Source organism: Petaurus breviceps, unplaced genomic scaffold, assembly GCF_028583685.1.
Source record: "Petaurus breviceps papuanus isolate PSGF00001 unplaced genomic scaffold, PetGlider_PUasm1.0 189, whole genome shotgun sequence".
In the NCBI taxonomy this organism is placed as follows: Eukaryota; Metazoa; Chordata; class Mammalia; order Diprotodontia; family Petauridae; genus Petaurus; species Petaurus breviceps.
The window spans coordinates 1284630-1306140 of NW_027185809.1; the positions used below are offsets into that span (position 1 = coordinate 1284630).

At 39.2% G+C, this 21511-nt stretch overlaps 1 protein-coding gene and 1 pseudogene across 1 annotated transcript in view; both read left to right on the plus strand.

The window, feature by feature from the left end:
• COX16 (cytochrome c oxidase assembly factor COX16) overlaps positions 1-18769 on the plus strand; it is a 124841-nt gene extending 106072 nt beyond the window's left edge. Inside the window, exon 4 of the mRNA XM_069091783.1 lies at positions 18401-18769. Coding sequence (XP_068947884.1) covers positions 18401-18517 — 117 coding nt within the window. The 3' untranslated portion in view covers positions 18518-18769. The remainder of the gene's footprint in view (positions 1-18400) is intronic.
• Positions 18770-18914: 145 nt separating this feature from the next.
• LOC138164190 (large ribosomal subunit protein uL6-like) lies at positions 18915-21173 on the plus strand (annotated as a pseudogene).
• The last annotated feature ends 338 nt before the right edge of the window (positions 21174-21511 follow it).

Consider the following 21511-nt stretch of genomic DNA (forward strand, 5'->3'; position numbering starts at 1 on the left):
TAAGAGGGTCAAGGGCAAGTGAATTGGTGAAAATAGAGAGATGACCATCTCCAAAAATTGTAATCACAGTTTGACCCACTTGTTACTAATTTTGTCAGAGGCCTTAGCAGCGAGGCTTAAACACCTCATTCAAGTCAGGGTTGGAATTGAAGTATAATTCTACAAAGGAGTATTGAAACATTCAGTCACCAAATCCTTTTTATTCTTCATTTTTAATATCTGGCCCATCTTTTCCATCCTCATTGCCACCATCTTAATTCAAGCCTAAATCACTTAATACCTGGATTATTGTAGCTCCAGCCCCTTCCCTCTCTTCACTCACCAGGCCCTCTCCTTTTATACTAGAGTCAAGCAAAACATCACTTTTGTTATCTTCCTAGTCAGAAACCTTCAATGGCTCCCCTTTGCCCATGGAATAAAGTTCAAACTACTAGTAATGGACCATTTAAGGATCTTGCCCCAACCTGCCTTTTCAACTTTATCTCATTCCTAATTCCACTTACTGTACCCTGCATATGACTTCCCATTCCAGCCCTATATTTTTGCCCCTGTGGGTATCCCTACCTGAAATACTGTTTTGTTCTCTCTTCTCCACCTGTCCACAACCTTCCTTCACAGCTTAGTTAGATCAAACCCAACTCCTGAATGAAGTCTTTGCTAATTCCTGATCACATTTACCTGTCCTTTTAAAAATTCTTCTTGTATGTCTTATCAAATATATTAACAAACTCTTTCTCTGATTATCCCGTTTTATTCAATATCACATGATGTAGCACACTAATATATATATTGTCTTGTTCTTGAATTATTTCAGACATTTGCCTTATCTCTCTAATTAGATATTATAAGGTTCTCGTATGCTAAGGGTGTATCTCATACTAATTTGTCATCTTGCACAGTGCTGGGCACATAGCTGGCATTTAATAAATGATTGATTGAGGGAAGATTTGGAGTCAGAGGACTTGGGTTCTAATCCTACTTCTCTTGTTTGCTGGCCATGTAACCACTGATAAACTACTTAGCTTTTCTGGGTTTCAGTTTGCTTACAAACTGAATTCTAAGATCTTTCTTCTACACGCAGTCCTTTGAGTAATAGAGATCTAAAAATTCAGTTTAACAAACACATTAAAACTTTGAAATTATATTCAGCTCTCACTCTCTAGCTGTGTCTTTTTATTTTTATTTTTTTCTCTTTCTTCCTTGTCTGTCTTATTTGGTAGATTTGGTGACCACAGGTACAAAGAAATTCTCATAGATGATCTCCCTGTCTCCTGAAAGGAAGCCTGCCTAATATTTCTTTATATTCTATCTCTTAAAAAAGATATTAAATCAAGTATAATCAAGTACTAAGCTTTGGCCATCCAAAATTCTTCTCCAGTCTTTAATACTATTTAAAAGAAGTAAGAATTAGGCCATTTTATAGATCACTTGGAGTTGTGGTTAGAACACTGGAGGCAGGAGTTAAGGACTTGATGGTTAATTCTTTCTCCAATTCTGAGACCTTCAGCAGCTTATTTCACTTCTCTATGGCTCAGTTTTTTTCCTCTGTAAATGAGAGTGGGGTGAAAGGGATTTCTAGGCTCTTTTAAAAATTCTTATAGAACATACAAGGGTTCTTAACCTGGGATCCATGAACTGGCTTTTTGTTTTGTTATTTTGATTGTTATATATCAGCATAATTAGTTTCTTTTATATTCTGGTATATTTTATTTTATGCATTTAAAAACATTTTTATGAAATGTGGTCCATAGTTTTCATCAGACTGCCAGAGGAGCCTATGACATGAAGAGTTAAGAATCTCTGTTCTATACTCTATCTTAATCCTAATTTCATCAGAGGATAATCAGACCAAATTATATTTAGCATCTAGAAGAAAAGAAAATGACCTGGTTGTTAAAAACACAATAAGTAACCTTCAGGTTTCTTAATAGAATCTTCTCTTACTTGGTATTTTTCTCTATTATTTGATTTATGGCCCCATACTTTCCCTCCCATAAGTACATGAAAAAAGAGATCCTCACAGGATGTTAAGCATTGGAAAGTTCTTTAGAGGGCGTCTAGTCCAGAGGTGTCAAACATACTTCACAGTGTGGCCTGAACCAGACGAAAATGTAATTGAGAAATATTTAACAAAACAAATAAAAATACAATATAGCATAGGTGATGTTAATATGTGGTTTTCTAAACCAATCTGTGGCCCACAGGCATCCTTCTGTAGGGTTTAATGTCCTCTTCTCCTTTTGAGTTTGATACTGACGATCTAGTCCAATTCCCTCATTCTTCAGATGAGAAAACTAGACCTGTGGAGGTGAAATGACCAAGGCCATACAATTAATCAGTGGCAGAACTAGAACTAGAACCTAGGCCTAACTCCCAGGCAGCTGCTTTTTCTACTACACCATGCTTTGTTTTTTTCTTACTCTTCTTTCTAGTGTCATGTTAACTGACGTCCTCCCGGACTGATCATTTTGCTTTCCACTTCTTCAGTTTTATTCCACCCATCTCATGTTTTCCTCTCCTCTGAAGTCGTAAAAGTAAGACAAGGTGTCAGCTTGTCAGTATCTCTCTCAAAAGTAAAAAAAAAGTGAAGTGCCTATTCCCACCACTGCTGTCAAGCTGCAAAAGGGTGAGGGGTGGAGGTGGTGTGGGAGGTGAGCCAGGGTGGGGAGGACAGATATCCTCAGGTGTTTGTCTTGGAAAACTAATCAGGACAAAACCTCTTGGGGATTTTAGACAACTTGAACTCCTGCCATTAACAAGATTATAGTTGCTGCTATTGATCTAGAGCTCTCAAAACAATAACTGTAACTCAGTACTAAAATGCTAGTGGGCTGTGTTTTGCCTTTTATCTGTTGGCTGAAGGATTAACTGTTAATGGAAACAAACACATTCCTTCTTTAGCTTTATCACTCCAGGATGTCTCGGCAATACTGTGTTCTTCATGCATCAGGATTTGGACCTGGGCATTATCGTTTGCAGGATTTTATAGTAGAGAGAATGCTAAATTTGGAACCAGGATCCTCTTAGTTACAGTTCCTACTCCTGGACTTTCTAGCCATGTGGCTCTCTGACCCTTGATTTCTTCATATAATAGCACCTAGTCCTTGGAGTTGTTATAAGGATTAAATGAGATTATGTATGTTAAACAATTTGTAAACCTTAAAGCGTTATATATAAATGTCAGCCAGGAATGCTACTAGTAATATTTGTATAAATCTGTATAGTGTTTCACATTTTTAAAAGCCACATATCTCATCCTGCGAGGAAGAAATCTCATCCTAGCATAACTACCCTGTGAGGTAGATATAGCTCTCAGATTCCTTACCACACTAAGATTCTGTGGTTCTTTGATTTGCTTTTAGTCCTAAATGAATCACAGTGGTTTAGCACATTACAGATAGCCAAAGATATTTTCATGTTTAGCCAAAGGCCTATCCAAGTTTTCTGGCAAGCATCTTTCTCACTGCAGATGGGTTAACTTATAAGCATATACCAGCCTTACTTTCTGAGCACCAGGCAGAATTAAAGGTTAAGTAAAGAAGAGAACCCAGTTTCTTGGCTTAGAACCAAGTGTTCCTAGTTCTTGGTGCTTAGAAGAATCCCATTTGTTGGTAAAGGTAACAATAATAGCAACAGAACATTGCTTCTAGGTGCTTTCCTCCTGTCTCAGTACAATGGGTTTTACCAGCAACCCAACATGGAGTGAGAAAGGTGACATTCTGTCATAAAGATGCAGCATGCTGTATTATACTTTGCTCTAAGTTTTCTCCAGAGCACAGGCTAATAGATGGAAATTTATTTAGTTCATGAAACATTTCATTGCTGAAAGAATTGAAGTCACTGTGCAGTTGAGCACTGCCAAGCTCAGTTACTATGATGGACAAAAATTGTATGGTTTGGACTTAAAATTGGGCTGTATGTCCAGCTGGATGCATAGAAATACTTTATGAAAGCAAGGATAAGGGAAGCTGCGAGGAAGAAAGCTATCACCAAGGACCAAGTTATATCACTTTAAATAAACTAATATTGGGCCCTCAAGTATGCCATCAAGAGTGAATTAAAGCAGCGAGGTTCTTTTTTGTTTTCTAGATGCTTTAGACATCACTGATTGATTAACATCCTTAATATAGGACAGTTCTGGGTGATAAGAGACCAGTCATAGATCTTATTTTCACTTGACAAACTGAAGAACCGAAGTACAGAGGAATAAAGGAAAATACCCAAGGTATATACTAAGAAAGGCATCTGGTTTTAGCTGCAAAAGGACTGACCTTATGGCTACTGGGAGGCACTTTGGTCTTATTTCTCCCCTTATTTTGTCAAGCTAGAGTCTAAGAATGAGCTAGAACCTTTCATAGCCTAAAGACCCCAAAAGGGCTAAATTCCCTTTTTTTGGGAGGGGTGTACATGCATTACTATACTGTACCCAATAAAAAGCAGTGTGAATGAATGCCGTCTCCTGAGCAGACTCAGAAGGTATACACATAAACAGAAGCTATATATCCAGAGACACAGTGGTGCTAGAGGTAAAATGAAAGATTTGTCTTTGGTGGGCTGGTTAATTATGATATCTCTTTCAAGCCAAGATTATTTGGGGTTTATAGTGTTGATGATACTTTAGAGAGTGGAAAACTTGGGCCTAAGTTCTGTAAATATTTTCCTAGAAATAAGACACCTTATTTTTGGACTCTATGGAGAAGGCAAGGAAGCTTCATTGTTGGAAGCCTTTGAATCAAAAACATAGAGAAAATGAAAAGTAAACTTGGAGGATAAACTGGAAAGTCTAAATACTGAGATTTTTATCAATCCACAAAACACTTCTTCCAGTTTTATATTGACATTGGCTTCAAAGAAATTATTTTTGCATATACATTAATCATTAATTCATTGTGGAAATATTTGAATATTTACTATGTGCAAGGACATATAAAAACTTGACTCAAATCAAGTCTTTCTTCCCCTTTTCTCCTCTTGGCTTCCAGTGTTTTTTTTTTTCAGTTTTATTTTTCTTTGGTCTTTTCCAGACCAGTTCTTCCACACTGTTGGCAGCTAGTTTTATGGATATAGAAATCAGGATGAATGGGTAAAGTGTTTGATTAAAATTTCATAACGCTGATGGTGGTTTAATATAAAAGACATAAAGTAGATCCTTCACGAGAGGCAACATGATGTGATAGATAGAGAACTGGCCCAAGAGGCAGAAAGACCTGGATTCAAGTCCTGCCTTTTGGTATATCCTGACTTTGTGACCTTAACTTCTTTTTTTTTTTTTAACTTTTAGGAGGGCAACTGAGGTTAAGTGAGTTGCCCAAGGTCACACAGCTAGTTTTTGTGTTAAGTGTCTGAGGCCAGATTTGTCAGTGCTCTATTCACTGTACCATTTAACTGCCCCCACCCTTAACTTCTTATCACCCAAGGTAGCCACCTAAGACTATGTATCTCAGAGAAGGTGCCAGTCTGCATTGGTAGAGGGAATTCCTCCCTTAGGAGCACCCTACACCAAATAAAGCCCAGTTCTAATGGCGAAAAATGATATTTCATATTAAAAAACTAGAACACCATGACCTTAAAGTCTCTTCATCTCTCTGGGCTTAACTTTCCTTATCTTTAAAATTATGAATTATTGAACTGGATCATAATAAGATCACAGCTTTACCCCTAAAGGAATCTTTAAGGCTAATGAATCCAGCCTCCTCATTTTATAGATGAGATAACTGAGGTACAGAAAAGAGAGGGAACTTGCTTGCCCTGGGTCACACACATTAATTGTGGAGTGAGATTTGAACCCAGGTCCCACTCTGCTATGCTGCATTTCCACTGCTCACTCCGAGATACTCCCTACATCCCCTTCTAGCACTGAAGTCCTATGCTTTTGAAAAGTCTTTGCAAAAATTATAATAGCAAAACTCATGTAGTGGGAAAAAAGAAGTAAAGCGTTTTAACTTTAAACTCAGGGAGCTGATTCAGGTAGGATATGAGATTCAGGTTCTGTTCTGGTTCCAAGCCTAGGCTCTTCCATGTTACTTACAAGTACAATTTGTTCCAGTTCTTTCTTAGTTTAAATCTAGAATTTTCAGTCATGATGAAATCAGTATTTAAACCTAGAGATCATCATTTTTCTTATTCATAATATATGAAATAAGGAGTTGGTGTTACATATGTTTTAGACATAATATCAATTCTGAGTTGCATATGATATAGAAAATTGGGGAAGGGGGAGAATAGTGGGAATAAATAAAATGCCCTGCAACCTCATTTTAGTTGTTACTTTCAGCCATACCCTCCCCTTTTCCTTTTTCTCCCACCTTTTGCCTTCTGTACAAACAGATGCTGCTGGTGGTTGTAGCAGATTGGACCTGTTTTTCTTGCTTTGAGTTTTACCTCTCTTTCTTGACCCTGCTCCTTCTCTAGTGAAGAGTCTCAGAGAAATCGAATGGTTCCTGTGTGGACTACAGAAGTGGGATGATGGGAGAAATCATTTTAATGGGAGAAAAGAATCTTGGAGCTCATCTCAGCCAACCCCCTTACATTAAAGATATAGAAGCCAAGACTTCAAGGAATTAAATCATTTTCCAAAAATCTTACAACAAGGCAGGGTAGGGACTAGGATACTGGACTCCTGTCACCTTCCTACTCAGTAGATTCTAGTAGCTTCTTGTCCCCTCCAGAATCAAATATAAAATCCTCTTTGGTGTTCAAAGCTCTTCATAACCTAGTGTGGTATTTTAAAAGTTCAAGAAACATAGTTGCTGGGTAATTTAATCATTTCATTAATAAGGCTAACATGTTTATTAATAAACAGAGGTCACTGACTCTCTTCAATGTCAAAGAACCCTCATGATGGTTGGCTCACAGTTTCTATGTTCTTTGAAGAGTAGGAGTTCCCAAGAGTGGCAATCAACTCTGATTGCTTAACAGTTAATAAGAAAATTAATATTATAATGAGAAACTGGGCTGTATTACAATGAGGGTCTTTAGTTAGGTGACTTGAATCATGCAAGTCTTGGTCACTTTGCCTGGGTAAATCTTTTTCAAAAGATTTCCCACGCTGGTTGATTTCTTTTTTTTTTTTCCAAATGCTTTATTAACTTATGATTTACATCATTCATTTCTGCCAGATTTTGAGTTACAAATTTTCTCCCCATTTTTCCCCTACCCACCACCCCAAAATAGCAGTCCCACAGGATATCCCTTCCTCCAATCTGCTCTCTCCCATATTTTCTCCCATACCCCTTTGGACTTTTCCAGTGGATCTCTTATGCTCCAGTGCCTATATATCTTATTTCCCAATTACATGTAAAATGATATTAATAATAGTATATATATATATATATTTGAATATTTGATTTTAAAACTTTGAATTTCAGATTCATTCCCTTCCTCCCTTGTCACCCACGCTTACTGGGAAGATAAGCAGTTCAGTATAGGTTGTACCTGTGTGGCTAATGCAAAACAATAACATAGTAGATATATTGTAAAAGACTGACTATATTTCCCTCCCTCCTATCCCACCTCCCACTTGTTCTATTCTCTACTTTGATCCCATCCCTTTTCAAAAGTGGGTGCTTCCAACTTCCCACCCCCCCTAGCCTGCCCTCCCTTCCATTATCCCCCCTCTCACTCCTTCTCTCCCCCTATTCTGCTGGAGGGTGAGATACCCTATTTAGTGTGTATTTCATTCCCTCATCAAGCCAAATTCAATGAGAGTAAGGTTGACCCATTCCCTTTTGCCTTCCTATTCTTCCCCTCCATTGTAACCATTTTCCCTTGCCTCTTCTATATGAGATAGTTTACCTCATTCTGTCTCTCTCCATCACCTTTCATTATATTCCTCTCTCACCTCTTACTTTCACCTTTTAAGTATCATCCCTTCCTGTTAAATTGGTCCTGTGCCCTCTATCTATGTTTACCTGTAAACATATATACACACATTCACATATGTATTCATATGCCCATATACCCTCATATATAGACATATATATACATATATATGTGTATGTATATATATATATATATATATTTCTATTCCCTTCAACTACTGAGAAAAGTTTCATAAGTTACAATTATTATTTTTCCATGTGGGAATGTTAATAGTTCAACTTTGATAAGTTCCTTAAGATTTCTTTTCCCTGTTTACCTTCTCATGCTTCTCTTGCTTCTTGTATCTGAATGTCAGATTTTCTATTCAACTCTGGTTTTTTCAGCAAGAGTGCTTGAAAGTCCTCTATTCCACTGAATGACAACTCTATTCCCCTGAAACATGATACTCAATTTTGCTGGGTAGGTGATTCTTGGTTTTAATCCCAGCTCCTTTGACCTCCAGAATATCATATTCCAAGCCCTTTGATCCCTCAGTGTAGAAGCTGCCAGATCCTGGGTTATCCTGATTGTGTTTCCACAATATTAAAATTGTTTCTTCCTGGCTGCTTGTAATATTCTCTCCTTGATCTGGGAATTCTGGAACCTGGCTATAATATTCCTAGGAGTTTTCTTTTTGGGATCTTTTTCAGGAGGTGATCAGTGGATTTTTTCAACCTCTATTTTGCCCTCTGGTTCTAAAACATCCGGGCAGTTTTCTTTGAGAACTTCCTGGAGGATGATTTCTAGGTTCTTTGATCATGGCTTTCAGGTAGTCCAATAATTTTTAAATTATCTCTCCTGGATCTATTTTCCAGGTCAGTGATTTTTCCCATAAGGTATTTCACATTGCCTTCTATTCTTTCATTTGTTTGGATCTGTTTAACAGCATCTTGATTTCTCATAAAGTCATTAGCTTCCATTTGCTCCAATCTAATTCTGAAGCAATGATTCTCCTCATTGAGCTTTTGAGATTCTTTTTCTATCTGGCAAATTTGGCTTTTTAAGGCATTCTTGTCCTCATTGCCTTTTTGAGCCTCTTTTGCCATTTGAATTAGTCTATTTTTTAAGGTGTGATTTTCCTCAGTCAGGCTGTTGACTCTCATTTTGTAATTTTCCTGCACTGTTCTCATTTTTCTTCCCAATTTTTCCTCCACTTCTCTTATCTGCTTCTTAAGGTCCTCTATGGCCTGTAGAAGCTTTTGGTGCAGGAGTTCTGACTTCACTGTCTTCCTCCTGTTCCATGCTTTGCTCCTTTTTGTCCTGAAAATAGGAGTCTAATGTTGGAATCCTCTGTCTGCTTTGTTTCCTTTGCCTGGTCATGTTGCCCCTCAGTCACTTGACCCCTGGGCTTTTTGCCACAGTAGGACTCTGCCACCAGACAGGGGAGCTTTCGTCCCAAACGCTGAGGTTTTCTCAGCTGCTGGAGGTATTAGATGGGTGCCCTCTCTGAGGTCTCCACACACTCTGGCAAGCTGAACACACACCCCAGGATCTCCACCCTAGACTGCAATCCATATCCAAAAAGGTTAAAGCAAGAGCAATCACCCCTAAGACTGGTGCTTGGTCTCCCTATACTCTGCAGGCCAAGAGCTGAAGCTGCCCCATGACATGCCTTCTCGTGGGGCAAAAGCCACTCACTCCAACTTACTGGGTCCCAAAGTCCAGACTGCACTGACCTCTCACTTTGTCCTTCACATCTATGTGTTGATAAATCTGGAAATGGCCACAGCTGCTGCTGATCTGGAGTCTCTCCAGCCTGCCACTGGTCAGGCCTGCCCACCCTGGGGCTAAAGCCCCGGCGTGGGGCTGGGCTCAGCTTCCAGAGCAGTGCGCTGGCCAATTCCTGCTGGCCTGCTGGGCTGTCCGGGCTGTCCTCAGCGGGAGGTTCGCTTCTCTTTGTCATTTTGTGGGTTCTGCAGCTACAAAGTTTGTTTAGAGTCTCCATTTACATGGATTGAGGAAGGTGGAACACTGGTTGATTTCTGAATGAGAGGAAAACCATGGTCCTAGAACAATAATTCGTTGTTAAATACAAGAGAGAAATAATCATTTTTCTCACTAGTTCCTTCTATCTTCCTAAGTTTTTTTCCCACCTAACTCCACCTCTCCACCCACATACTCTTTGATCCAGTGACGCTGCCATCCTTTTTCTTCCCAGAACAAAACACGCCATCTCTCAGCCCTAGGCATTTTCCTTGACTGCCCCTCCTACCTGGAGTGCTCTCCCTCCTCACCTCTGCCTCCTAGCTTCTCTGCCTTCCTTCCGGGTCCAACTAAAACCCCGCCTGTACAGGAAGCCTTTCCCTAACCCTCATAATTGCTGTGCCTCCCCTTCGTCGATTATTTCTCATTTATCCTGCACATATGTTGTCTGCAGGTTATCTTTCCGTGAGAGCAGGACTTCTCTTGCCTTTCTTCACATTCCCAGCACTTGACACAGTGCTTACTACATAGTAGGTGATCAATAAATGCTCAGTGATTGATTCTGTGTCCAGTGCTTTTTTCCACTACACTGAGAAGTACAAATTTTACACAGTCCTCCAGTTGCTGACTCATTTAGACTACAAAATACATTGTATGCATCCCTAGTGCCTTTTCTTGTGGGACTAAAAATGATGACCAGATAAGCCTTGAGGAAGAAACTGAGGCACACAAAACTGTATCTTTCTAACCCAAAACCAAATCTGAAATGAAAGCAGAGAGGCCATTCTAGACTATGTTCCCTTGCATTGATTCCTATAATGTTGCTCCACTTCTTTATTTAAGTAATTACCATGTTTCTAGACATAGATACAAAATAGACTTTGCATTCCTAACCCCTGGGAGTCTTAATTTTTGGCTCTATCTACCATATTATTTTTAGTATATAGACCTTGTGGTATATTATTCCCCATTAATTCATTTATTCCACAAGAATTTAAGTGCATATCAATTATGCCTGTTGTGGGCAAAAGATGAAATGACGTTTATTAAGTAGGGCATGCCAGTTGCTCAACAAAGAAGAACCAGACCTCTTCAACTTTGGCATTGGACCTAAAATACAGGTGAAAACAAATTTTCATTTATTAAAATCAATTCATCACATAAGACCTATTAATAAGAGAAAACAATTAGGATACAAAATTAGGTAATCTGATTTCTAATTGGAGGAAAGATTAGGAACTTTCCAAGTTGGAAGGGGGAAAGCAAACAGGCACAGTTTCCTGAAATCAGAAAAAGAGGTGTCCCACTCCCCGCAAGTGTCTGTAAACAGAGGAACATGGAAACAATAACTGATTTATCAGTACGGGACCTGTTTTTGGATAAGACATATGGGTTGATTGAGATGTATAATTGTGAAAAACAACAAAAACAAAAAACAACTCCTTACATCAGTCTTTGTGTCTGACTGGGTTTCTGGTCAGCATAACCTAGGTCCTTAGTTCAGGGTCTCTAAACAGCAGGTGGAGGTGGTTCATCTTCCAGTTGTGCAGGGCTAGGTTCAAACAATGCAGTAAGGTTTTCTCCTAATTCCCATAGTTGAATAAAATTTTCTCACAAGTCAGAATTTGGACTAGACCCATAACTGAATAGAAGGGGAACTGAGCTAGCTCCAGAATTGAGTCACAAGATGGAGTCAGTGTGGTTTGCCCAATTCCCACAATTAACCGCTTGTTCTAATGCCCTCAAGGCTATGTAGATTTTAGTGTTCCTAGACCTCCTCTTTATGCCAACTAGCAAAAGTGCTTTGGGCAGGGAAGATCAGGGCATCTTTTGAACTCCACACATAGTAGCTACTTCATAAATATTTGTTGAATGAATGAATGATATGCTTTAAAAGTTACTCCCGTAAATTGAGCTCCAGAACAGAGAAAGCCCCTCTTCAGTCTGGCCCTGCAAAGTCGTGTGAAGCATATTCCCTCTGACAGAACATTTCCAGACATGTGCTCCTATCTTGAAATGAAAATCTTCTGTCCTATACTTTGAATTTTCCTTCCCATCAATATTTCAAGTCCTTGTCAACTCACATATGCAAGAAGAACATGAAAGGGCAAAAAAGAGATGCCTTTGGTAGGAAAAACACTTGCTTCATTATCCCCTTTGCCGCTCTGGCCATTCTTGGGCTTGTGTGTTTAGAACTGGAAAGTCATCTAAGAGTCAAACCCTCTCATTTTACGGTGGAGGGAGCAGTTTCCACAGAGAACTTACCCATCATGCCAGAGGCCTTCTTCTAGGGCTTTTTATATAATACGTAAAGCATACTAATTACTCATCTTTTATCTCTTCATCTGACCACTTGAGTTGCCCTTTTCTTTTCTGATCATACATTTACTTAATAACATTCCTTATTCATTTCTTGCATTGGAGATATGTTGCATTCCTATTTGTGCCCACCAAACTGTCTCCGTTTTTCCTTTAGGTTGCCACCTACAACTTTGATTCTTCATAGATTGATGCATTCTAAGATTTACAACAATACAGCATCACTAGAATACTACTGGTATCAGAATGGGATGACTTAATTGTCATGGATTTAGAAATGTAAACCCCTGTTGGAGAATAGGATTGTTTCATCCTTAGGATTTATATTCCTTAACAGCTAGCATGGTACCTTAATGAATGCTTGTTGATTAATTCAAGAGCTGTTCTGGCCAAAAATGCATCAGCCTAAAGCCAGTCTGATGATGAGCCTTCCATGATTAGCTTGGCTGGCCCATGAACTAACTGATATACAATTAGTCATCAGACCTATAGTGAAAGCCCTCCAAGCTTGCTAGAGCCTGTTTAGGCAGGCACTCCACTGGCATAGCCTTCAGGGACCCAAGTTCATCTCCATGCCATAATGAGACCTTGGAGTGAGACTTTAATGGAGGTACTCTAGATAAAACTAATTAAATAGAATGAATTGTGCTTAATATTAAACTAATTTTGTGGTAGTCAGATTATGACAATTTGTAGACAAAAGCGGAATGAGGATTCTTCCCTAGTAGCAAAGGGGTGGTGAGGGCCTCAGGTTTCATCTGGTTACTTCTATTTCTCTCATCTCCCAACTTCTTTCCTGTGTACTTACCCATTCCTGTCATTTTCTCTGTTCCCTGGGTACTGTCAATAGCATCTCTTGATTCTTTTTGTCAGTAAGTTGTAAGAAAGAAGAGTCTTTTGAAATAACCTTAAGGAAGGAGTTCTTAATCTTTGGTTGTCATATAACCCTTTGGTAACAGTGTGGTGAAGCCCAGGGATTCCTTTTCAAAATAATGCTTTTAAATGCATAACATGTTTTTAAAAATAGGACTATAAAAGAAAACAATTTACAATACAGTTATCAAAATACTTTTTAAAACAAGTTCATGGATCCCGGATTAAGAACCCTCCTTTAAGACAACAGCAGTTGGCACTCTTCTTTCCTAGGTCTGCCCATCAGTAATGGTGCTTGAGCAGGAATAAAGCAGAAAGCACATTAGCAGCCTGTGGTTATCCTTATTCTAGCTGGTCATCTGTATTTGCTTTCAGAAAAGATTCCAACCAAGAACTGTTCAGCATTAACCTAACTTATTTAGCTGAGAGAAAGGGCAGGAAAATGGATACAATATTTGCACTGTCCATTTGCTTGTATGAGTTGTAAGGGAGTTTTTCATTTCTTGGGGTATTTTGGGATATGATTCTAAGCATCCCAACAGAAACGTGACATTTGTACGGTTCTTTCCTTGCTGATATCAGCCTGGAATTACTCTTCCATGCCTGTTTGACTAGAGCCTATTATGGACTCCATCCTTTTTTTTTTTTTTCTTCCTCCAATGTGGGAGAAAAACACGTTGAAAAAGTATGAGGAAATGCAAATAACTCAAATGGTCAGTGATGGTCCTCTGTTTAAGTAAAAGTTTCTCAGGTGTATCTTTTATACTTTATAGTCCTTTAAATATCAAGAATACAGTAATCTTTGTCATTCTTTCTTTATTATTTTTACATAATAAGGGAAGAATTTTTACATTATTGTGTCTTGTCACAGCATCATTTGAGTGACTACTACATGCAAGCATTTTTCTAGTTTCTGTAGAGGGGGGGAAAGAAATCACAGACAACACACACACACATTCTTAAAGTGACATATTTTAACCTTGATTACTCTGCTTTGAAAGCATTTTTTAGGATTGCTAGTGATTTCTATGGCCAACAACTATGAAGAGATGCTTCTCTCTCTTCTTTAAGGATAGAGAGGATCAAAAAATGCAGACGCACATGCATGTGTTTGCTGGTGATAGGTTGTAAGGGCAATGGGAATCTGAAGATCTTCCCTGCCCCTTTGGCCCCTCGAGAGCCTTAAGTGAATCTGAGAACCTTCCCTAATTTGAAAATATACTCTTCCCCCTAATAGGCTGAATGTCACATCATATGGAGCCTGTGGCAGGAGGCTTGTTTTTCAGGACCGCCCACACCTAGTTACTTTGTGATTGGGCAGTGGGTCAAGAGGGTTGTGACATTCTCTGATCCAGCAAAAGGCTATATATACCCTGATGTGAGGTTTTGCTTTGGTGCTCACTTTGGGAAGAGTTGTATGATTTGGCCAGATGAGATTGGGCAGCAGTTGAGCCCCCTGGCTTTGAAAACCCAGATATTGGTCTTTCCCTCCCTGGTCACTGACTAGGTATGGAGGTAATGGTCAGACAGCCGGAAGCCCTCTCTGCCTAATTGTGTTATTTTCTGTTGTAACTTCTTTTTGTATTCGCTGAAGTTCAGGGTGCTGACTTTTTCCCCTGAACTAGGTAAATGATAATATGTTTGATTGATTAAAGTAAGATGGTTAACCCATTTTGAGTTGCTTTCCTTTTGAAAAGCATATCTAAGAACCTGTGCTAGCAGCCATCCTGGGTATGCTAAGGTGCTTTCTGCTACACAGGTCTAATGGTTTCATTCTGTAAAACACTGAGCTTTTTTCACGCCTCCTATTTTGTCTCCCATTTTGAGTCAGGTGTGTCTTTCTGGCCCTGGCTGTTGATGGTGACTAAACTTACTTTGTTATTTTCCTTTTCTTATCATTTCATATACCTTCTGGTGGAAAGGAAAGTTCATCAATGAGAATCACGGAATCAGAGAATTTGGGAAGTGAGAGGGATCTCAGCAGCCATTTAAGCTAGCTCATACACAAAGGGATGCCTACCAGAACGTAACTGCTAAAGTGATTGTCCACGCTCTACTTAAAGACCTTCAAAGAGGAGAAATCCACCATCTTTCAAGACAAGAGATTCCACTTTTGGACAGATCTGATTGTGAGAAAGTTTTTGCTGACATCAAACCTGAATTAGTCATTTTGTTACTTCTACTCCTTGCTCCTGGTTCTTGACAAACAGAACAAGCGTAATCTTTCCTCCAGATGACATCCCTTAAAATCATTGAATGCAGCTGTCATGTCCCCTCAGAGTGTTCTTGTCTCCAAGTTAAAGATGTCCAGTTCTTTTAACCAATCCTCATACTCCATGAACTTAAAACTATTTACCATTCTGGTTGCCAGTTTATCAATGTCCTTCTTAACGGTGGTGCCCAGAACTGAACATAGTATTCTTATGAGGTCTGACAAAGGCCGAGTACAATGGGATTATCACCTCCTTATTAGAAGCTTCTTCCTTCCTAATGCAGCCCAGAATTGCATTAGCTTTTTTTTTTTCTGACTGTCACATTACATTGCTGATTTGTACTGGGCCTACAATCCACTAAAACCTCTGGGTCCTTTTCAAAATAACTGCTAGCTATCCATCCCTCCACCATTCTATGTTTTTGGAGGTTAGTTGTTTTTTTTTGTAACCAAGTGTAAGAATTTAATCTTATTAGATTCAGATCGGTGCTCTAAGAACATGTGAGGATCTTTTGGGTCGTTACTATCTTCCATTGTGTTAGCTGTCTCTCCCAGCTATGCTTTCATACAATTCATTGATAAAAATGTTAGCATGGGGCCAAGTACAGCTACTTGGGGTATTGTGGTGGAGACCCTGTGCCACACTGGTGGTAAAGTGGCATAAATAATTATTCTTTAAGTCTAGCCATCCAGCCAGTTCTGAATCCATCTGATTGTATTATCATCTAATCCATATTTCTCCATTATGTTCTTCAAATTGTCAAAGATGGCAATAGTATTAGAGGGGTTCTAGAAAGACTGATGCATTGTGGGTGGAGCTATGAATTGATCTGACCAGCCTGGAAAGCAATTTGGAATTATGTGAAGAAAAGACTCAGAGATTCCACTGCTAAGGAGACAGCTTGAGGATAGAATACAAAGTCCTCTGGCATTTAATATTCTTCACAACCCCAAGGAAATCATTGGCAAAAAGAAAGTTCCCATATGTACTAAAGTAATCTGGCAACTTTTCTTGTGGTAGCAAGTACTAGAAACTAAGTACTTGCCCATCAGCTAGGGAATGAATAATAAATAAGTCGTGGTACATGAATGTAAGCATATTATGTTGCTCTAAGAAATTGTGAATATGATGAATACTGAGAGACATGAAAAGATTTCTATGAACTGATGGGAAGTGTAGTAAGCAGAACCAGGAAAATAATGTATACAATGACCTCAACAATGCAAATGGAAAGAACAGCAAAGCAGTTGAAAATGAGTGCAACAAATGATGACCAAGCTTGTCCCCGAAGAAGAGACAGAAGAAAAAGATACTTCTTCCTTCTTTGTGAAGGTGTGGAATGCAGACTCTAATGTCAGACTTTCTGGATATTCTGATGTGTGCTGCTGAAGTTTCTGCCCTTTATTACAAGGAATGGCTCTTTGGGAAGGAGTGGAAGGAAGGTTTCAGTAGGAAATCTAAGTGAGATTGAAAACAGAAGATCAATAAAAAATCATTTTAAAAAGAATTATGAGTAATCATATCAGTGTTTTCCAGGTATGCAAATGGTATGGAAGCTTTACATATTACTAATTACCAGCAACCGTCCTTTGCTAAATGACAACTGCACAAATATGAGATAATTCACCAGGTTTGATGGTTTATTTCTCAGGGATTCTTAAAATACTTCCACTCTGTTTTAAAAATGTTGAAGACAGGAATGATTAACATTTCAACCCTTTTGTTCAGAACTTAAGGGATCATAGCATTTGGAATCATCATTTTGAAAGGGGCCTTAGAGCTTTTCTAGTCCAAACTCCTTGCTTTTACACCTGAGGAAACCAAAGCCCAAAGAAGTTGTGCCCAAGGCATTAAGTTAATTAATAGTAGGGCCTCATGCTTTAATGCTGTGCTTTTCTCTCCATGCCTCCTAGGGTAGCCAGATATACTTAGCTCCTAGAGGCCAATTTTATTGATGATGTCAGGAAGTCTCAGAAAGTCAGCAGAACAATTCAGAGCTTTTGCTATTGTCTTTTGCATTTGTCGCATATCTGATACATCTGAGGGAGTTATGTTGAAAATGAGATACATACATGTAGTTCTCTTTAGTGGAAGTAAGGATTTAAACTCTTCTACTAGTGACAGCTTGGTACAAGCACATATGTCAGAGAAGGTCATATTTGGGGGAAAGGTCTTATTTATACAACTTATCTGGATACTAATCCATCCTCTTTGTACAATTAAATACCCTACTAAAAATAAATAAATATTTTTTCTGGCTTTTTATTTACAATGTTCTATGGTAATTATATTGTTATATAGCAGTTACCATTGGGTAGAACTGAAGCAATAAATCATAGTTAACTGTAGACAGTACTCATAGTTATTTACTCAGGGGTTGTTATTGTTTTGTCTGGGTTTTTTTTTTTTTTTTGAGGCAGGGAGCCCTTACTGAGCTTCTTCTCTCATTCTTATAGTTGATCTCTTCAAAGAATCATGGCAGTTCCTATTTCCTCAGATCACCAGGCAGCCATCTTCTCTTGTGCCTCTGTGATATAAGAACATGAAATTCCTCTCTATGTAGGGATTCAATAACTGTGAATGAAATCATTTCCCCTTGAACTGTCAGAGTGAATCAGTGGCATTGTAGTTGTCCACTGTGTGTAACAACAGATCCAGTTCCCAGTCAGGCGAAGACAAAACAGTGATGGAATTATTATCATTAGTAAAATAACGCTTCATGGCTTTCTCTTTGCACACCTTGTCGCATTTGGTCTTCGTGGTGATCCTGCACAATCTGTGTCGTCCTGGAGAACGGTGATACTTGCTGTTTCATCATCTTCTGGATCTTCATGCCTATGGGCAACTACAGCACTAGTTCTAGGGCAACCGTCTGACAAGTAATCGAGCCCTGACTGGAGAAAGAACCAGTAGGATCTTCAGCCTGGGAAGGGCCTGAGGAAGTATTTGTCCATCATTTATTACAAAGGATTGCTGCTTTTTGGGTAGGGAAGAGGAGGAAGGATGTATTTGGATATGAAAGTGACATAAAAAATGAGGCCAACCCCAAGCCTGGTGGGGAAACTGAAACCCAAAGAGGGTAAGAGAGATGTTGGAAGAACTGTTTTATAATTGTTATAGTTTATAACATGACAGGAGCCTTAGTAGTCCATGCTCCCATTCCATGGAGTTCTTGAACTAATATGCATATTCTCATTTTTGTTTTCCTTCAGAAAATAAAAGATTCTGCCTTTGATGACTGGAAAAACATCCGAGGACCTCGACCATGGGAAGATCCTGACCTTCTCCAAGGACGAGACCCACAAACTCTTAAGTCCAGGAAAGCCTGATTGTGCAGGCTCAGATTGCTCTTTTTAAATCAAAATGACATTACCTGGCTATCCCTGTTTGCTCCTATGTCTAAGGAGGAGAATATTACATGCCAGGATAAACCACATACATGAGTAATTTAATGGCAAACATGTCTAAAAATAAAATCAAATAGCAGAGCTCTTTGTACTTTCCATCTGGCCCATTGGCAAATGGAAGTAATTGCACTGAAAGGGTACTTTTCAATAAAAACGAGTCTACTTCATTGAGAAGGATGTGGACTTCTTGGCTCTCTCCATTTTTCCCCTCATGAGTTGCTGGGACAATATTTTGATACTTCATACTTCTTCATAATGAGAATATTCTGGGTACTGACAGCAACTACAGAAACCAGGAAGATACAAGTCTTCCTGTTCTGTGAAGTACCACTGAACCCTTTTTTTTTTTTTTAGTTTTTGCTTTATTTTTAGAACTCGGCTTATTTATCAGTTGCAGCTATGTCAGTGATTGTTTAATGGCAATCATTTAAATGCCATCAGTCTCTGTGAGTACTTGATCTATGGACTATTTTCAGGCTTTACATTTCTCTATAGAGCTTCTTAGTTTAATATTTAGAACTAAGAAATCACTTTGGAAAAGCTTTAAATTCATTAGCAAATCTCTCTAAGCTTTTTGCTAATTGGGATGAAATGAGCATCCACAGAAATTTAAATATGGGTATTTGATATTAAGGTGCAGTGGCTCTCTATTGCTTCTAGAATCAAATATAAAGTCCTCTTTTTGGCATTCAGTGTCAAGTCAACAAGGGTTTATTAAGTGCCTACTGTGTGCCAGGCTCTGTACTAAGCATGTTAATACAAAGAAAGGCCAAAAAAAACCAGTCTCTGCTTCACAGTCTAACAGAGAAGACAACATAACATGCTAAAAGGCATATACAAGCAAGATATATGTGAGATAAATTGGTCATAATCTCAGAGGGAAGACTGGGAAAGGCTTCTTGTTAGAAGATAAGACTTTAGCTGACACTTGAAGGACAGCAGAAGGTGGCGATGTGGAAGGAGAGAGTTCTAGGCATGGGGAACAGTTAAAGAACATGCCACAAGTTATCTTGTGTGAGGAACAGCAAAGAGGCTGGTATCACTGGATCATAGGGTTCATGGATGGGAGTCAGGTATAAGAAGGCTGGAAAGGCAGAAAGGAGCCAGGTTATGAAGGTTTTTGTATTTTTTAAAAACACACAGAGGTAATAGGGAACCATAGGAATTTACTGGGTGACACAAGGTGGTTAGACTTGGGCTTTGGGAAGATCAGTTTGACAGCTGAGCAGAAGACTGACTGGAGTGGGAAGAGATTTGATGCAGGGAGACCAACCAGCCAGCTATTGCAATAGTCTGGGCATAAGGTGATTATTACCTGCACCTGGGTGGTGGCAATGTCAGAGGAGAGAAGGGGGTATATGCAAGACCTGGCAAATGAGTTGCTACTAATGTGAAGAGTGAGAAAGGTTTATATCCTGTGTGACTATGAGGATTGTTAGTGTCCTTAACAGTCATGAGGAAGTTTGGAAGGGGGAGGTTTTTTTGGGAAAGATAATTAGTCCAATTTTGGACATGTTGAGTTTAAGATGTCTACATTATATCCGGTTCAAGATGTTTATTAGGCAGTTGGATATAAGAGAACGAAGGTCAGGATAGAGATTAGACAAATGGAGACTGAGACAGAAGGAGCTGAGAATTATCTGCATAGAGATAATGAGAAATAGTATATAGAGAGAAGAAAACCTCAACAGAGCCTTGGGAGACACTCACAGGTGTTTTTTGTTTTGCTTTGTTTTTGAGTACTTTCTTTTAATAGGGTGGGAGAGGGACTTTTCAGAGCTAATTGCTTAGAACTGGAGACTGCAGAGTTCAGGGCTTCCCAGATACAGGAGAACAGTTAATAGGCATGACTCAGATAAAGAACCAGAAAAAGAAATGAGGATTGCTCTCTGGTCCATTCACTACCAGAATGAAGACCATTCTAAGCAAGCAGACCGTCGACATCCCAGAAAATGTTGACGTCTCTCTTAAGGGTCGGACAGTTATTGTGAAAGGGCCCAGAGGAATCCTCCGCAGGGATTTCAACCATAGCAATGTTGAGCTCAGTCTCCTTGGAAAGAAGAAAAAAAGGCTTCGGGTAGACAAGTGGTGGGGAAATCGAAAAGAACTGCAACTGTGCGCACCATCTGTAGTCATGTACAAAGCATGATCAAAGGCGTTACCCGGGGTTTTCATTACAAGGTGAGGTCTGTGTATGCTCACTTCCCCATCAATATTGTTATTCGAGAGAATGGCTCACTCGTTGACATCAGAAATTTCTTGGGTGAAAAATAGATCCGAAGGGTGTGCATGGGACCAGGTGTGGCTTGTGCTGTTTCTCAAGCCCCCCAAAATGAGTTAATTCTTGAAGGAAATGATATCGAACTGGTTTCAAACTCAGCTGCCCTGATCCAACAGGCCACCACGGTCAAAAACAAGATCAGAAAAGTTTGGGGTGGCAAAGGCACAGTGCAACAAGCTGATGAATAAGTTGGAAAGGATGCCAAAGGCCGTGTCCTGAGGAGTCAATGCTTACTCAGTTTCAAATAATTCAGAGATGAAATAAAAATACTTTTTGTCAAAAAAAAAAAAAAAGAAATGAGGATTGGTCAGACAGGTAGAAGGATAGCAGAGAGAGACGGAAGGACAGAGAGAGACAGAGACAGAGTACAGCCTAGAGAGAAGAGAATATCAAGGAGAAGAGGTTGATCAACATTGTCAAAGCTACAAGAAGTTGAGAAGGATGAAGATGAAGAAAAATTATGAGATTAGAATCCGGACTACAAAGAATTAAGGAGAGAATGGCAGGAAGGCAAGTAGGGGCACTGACGTTAGTTGCTTTCTTAAAGGTGTTTAGTCATAAAAGGGGGGAGAGATGTGGGCAATAGTTAGCAGGGGTGGATGGAACAAATGAGTTTTGGGTTTTTTGTTTTTGTT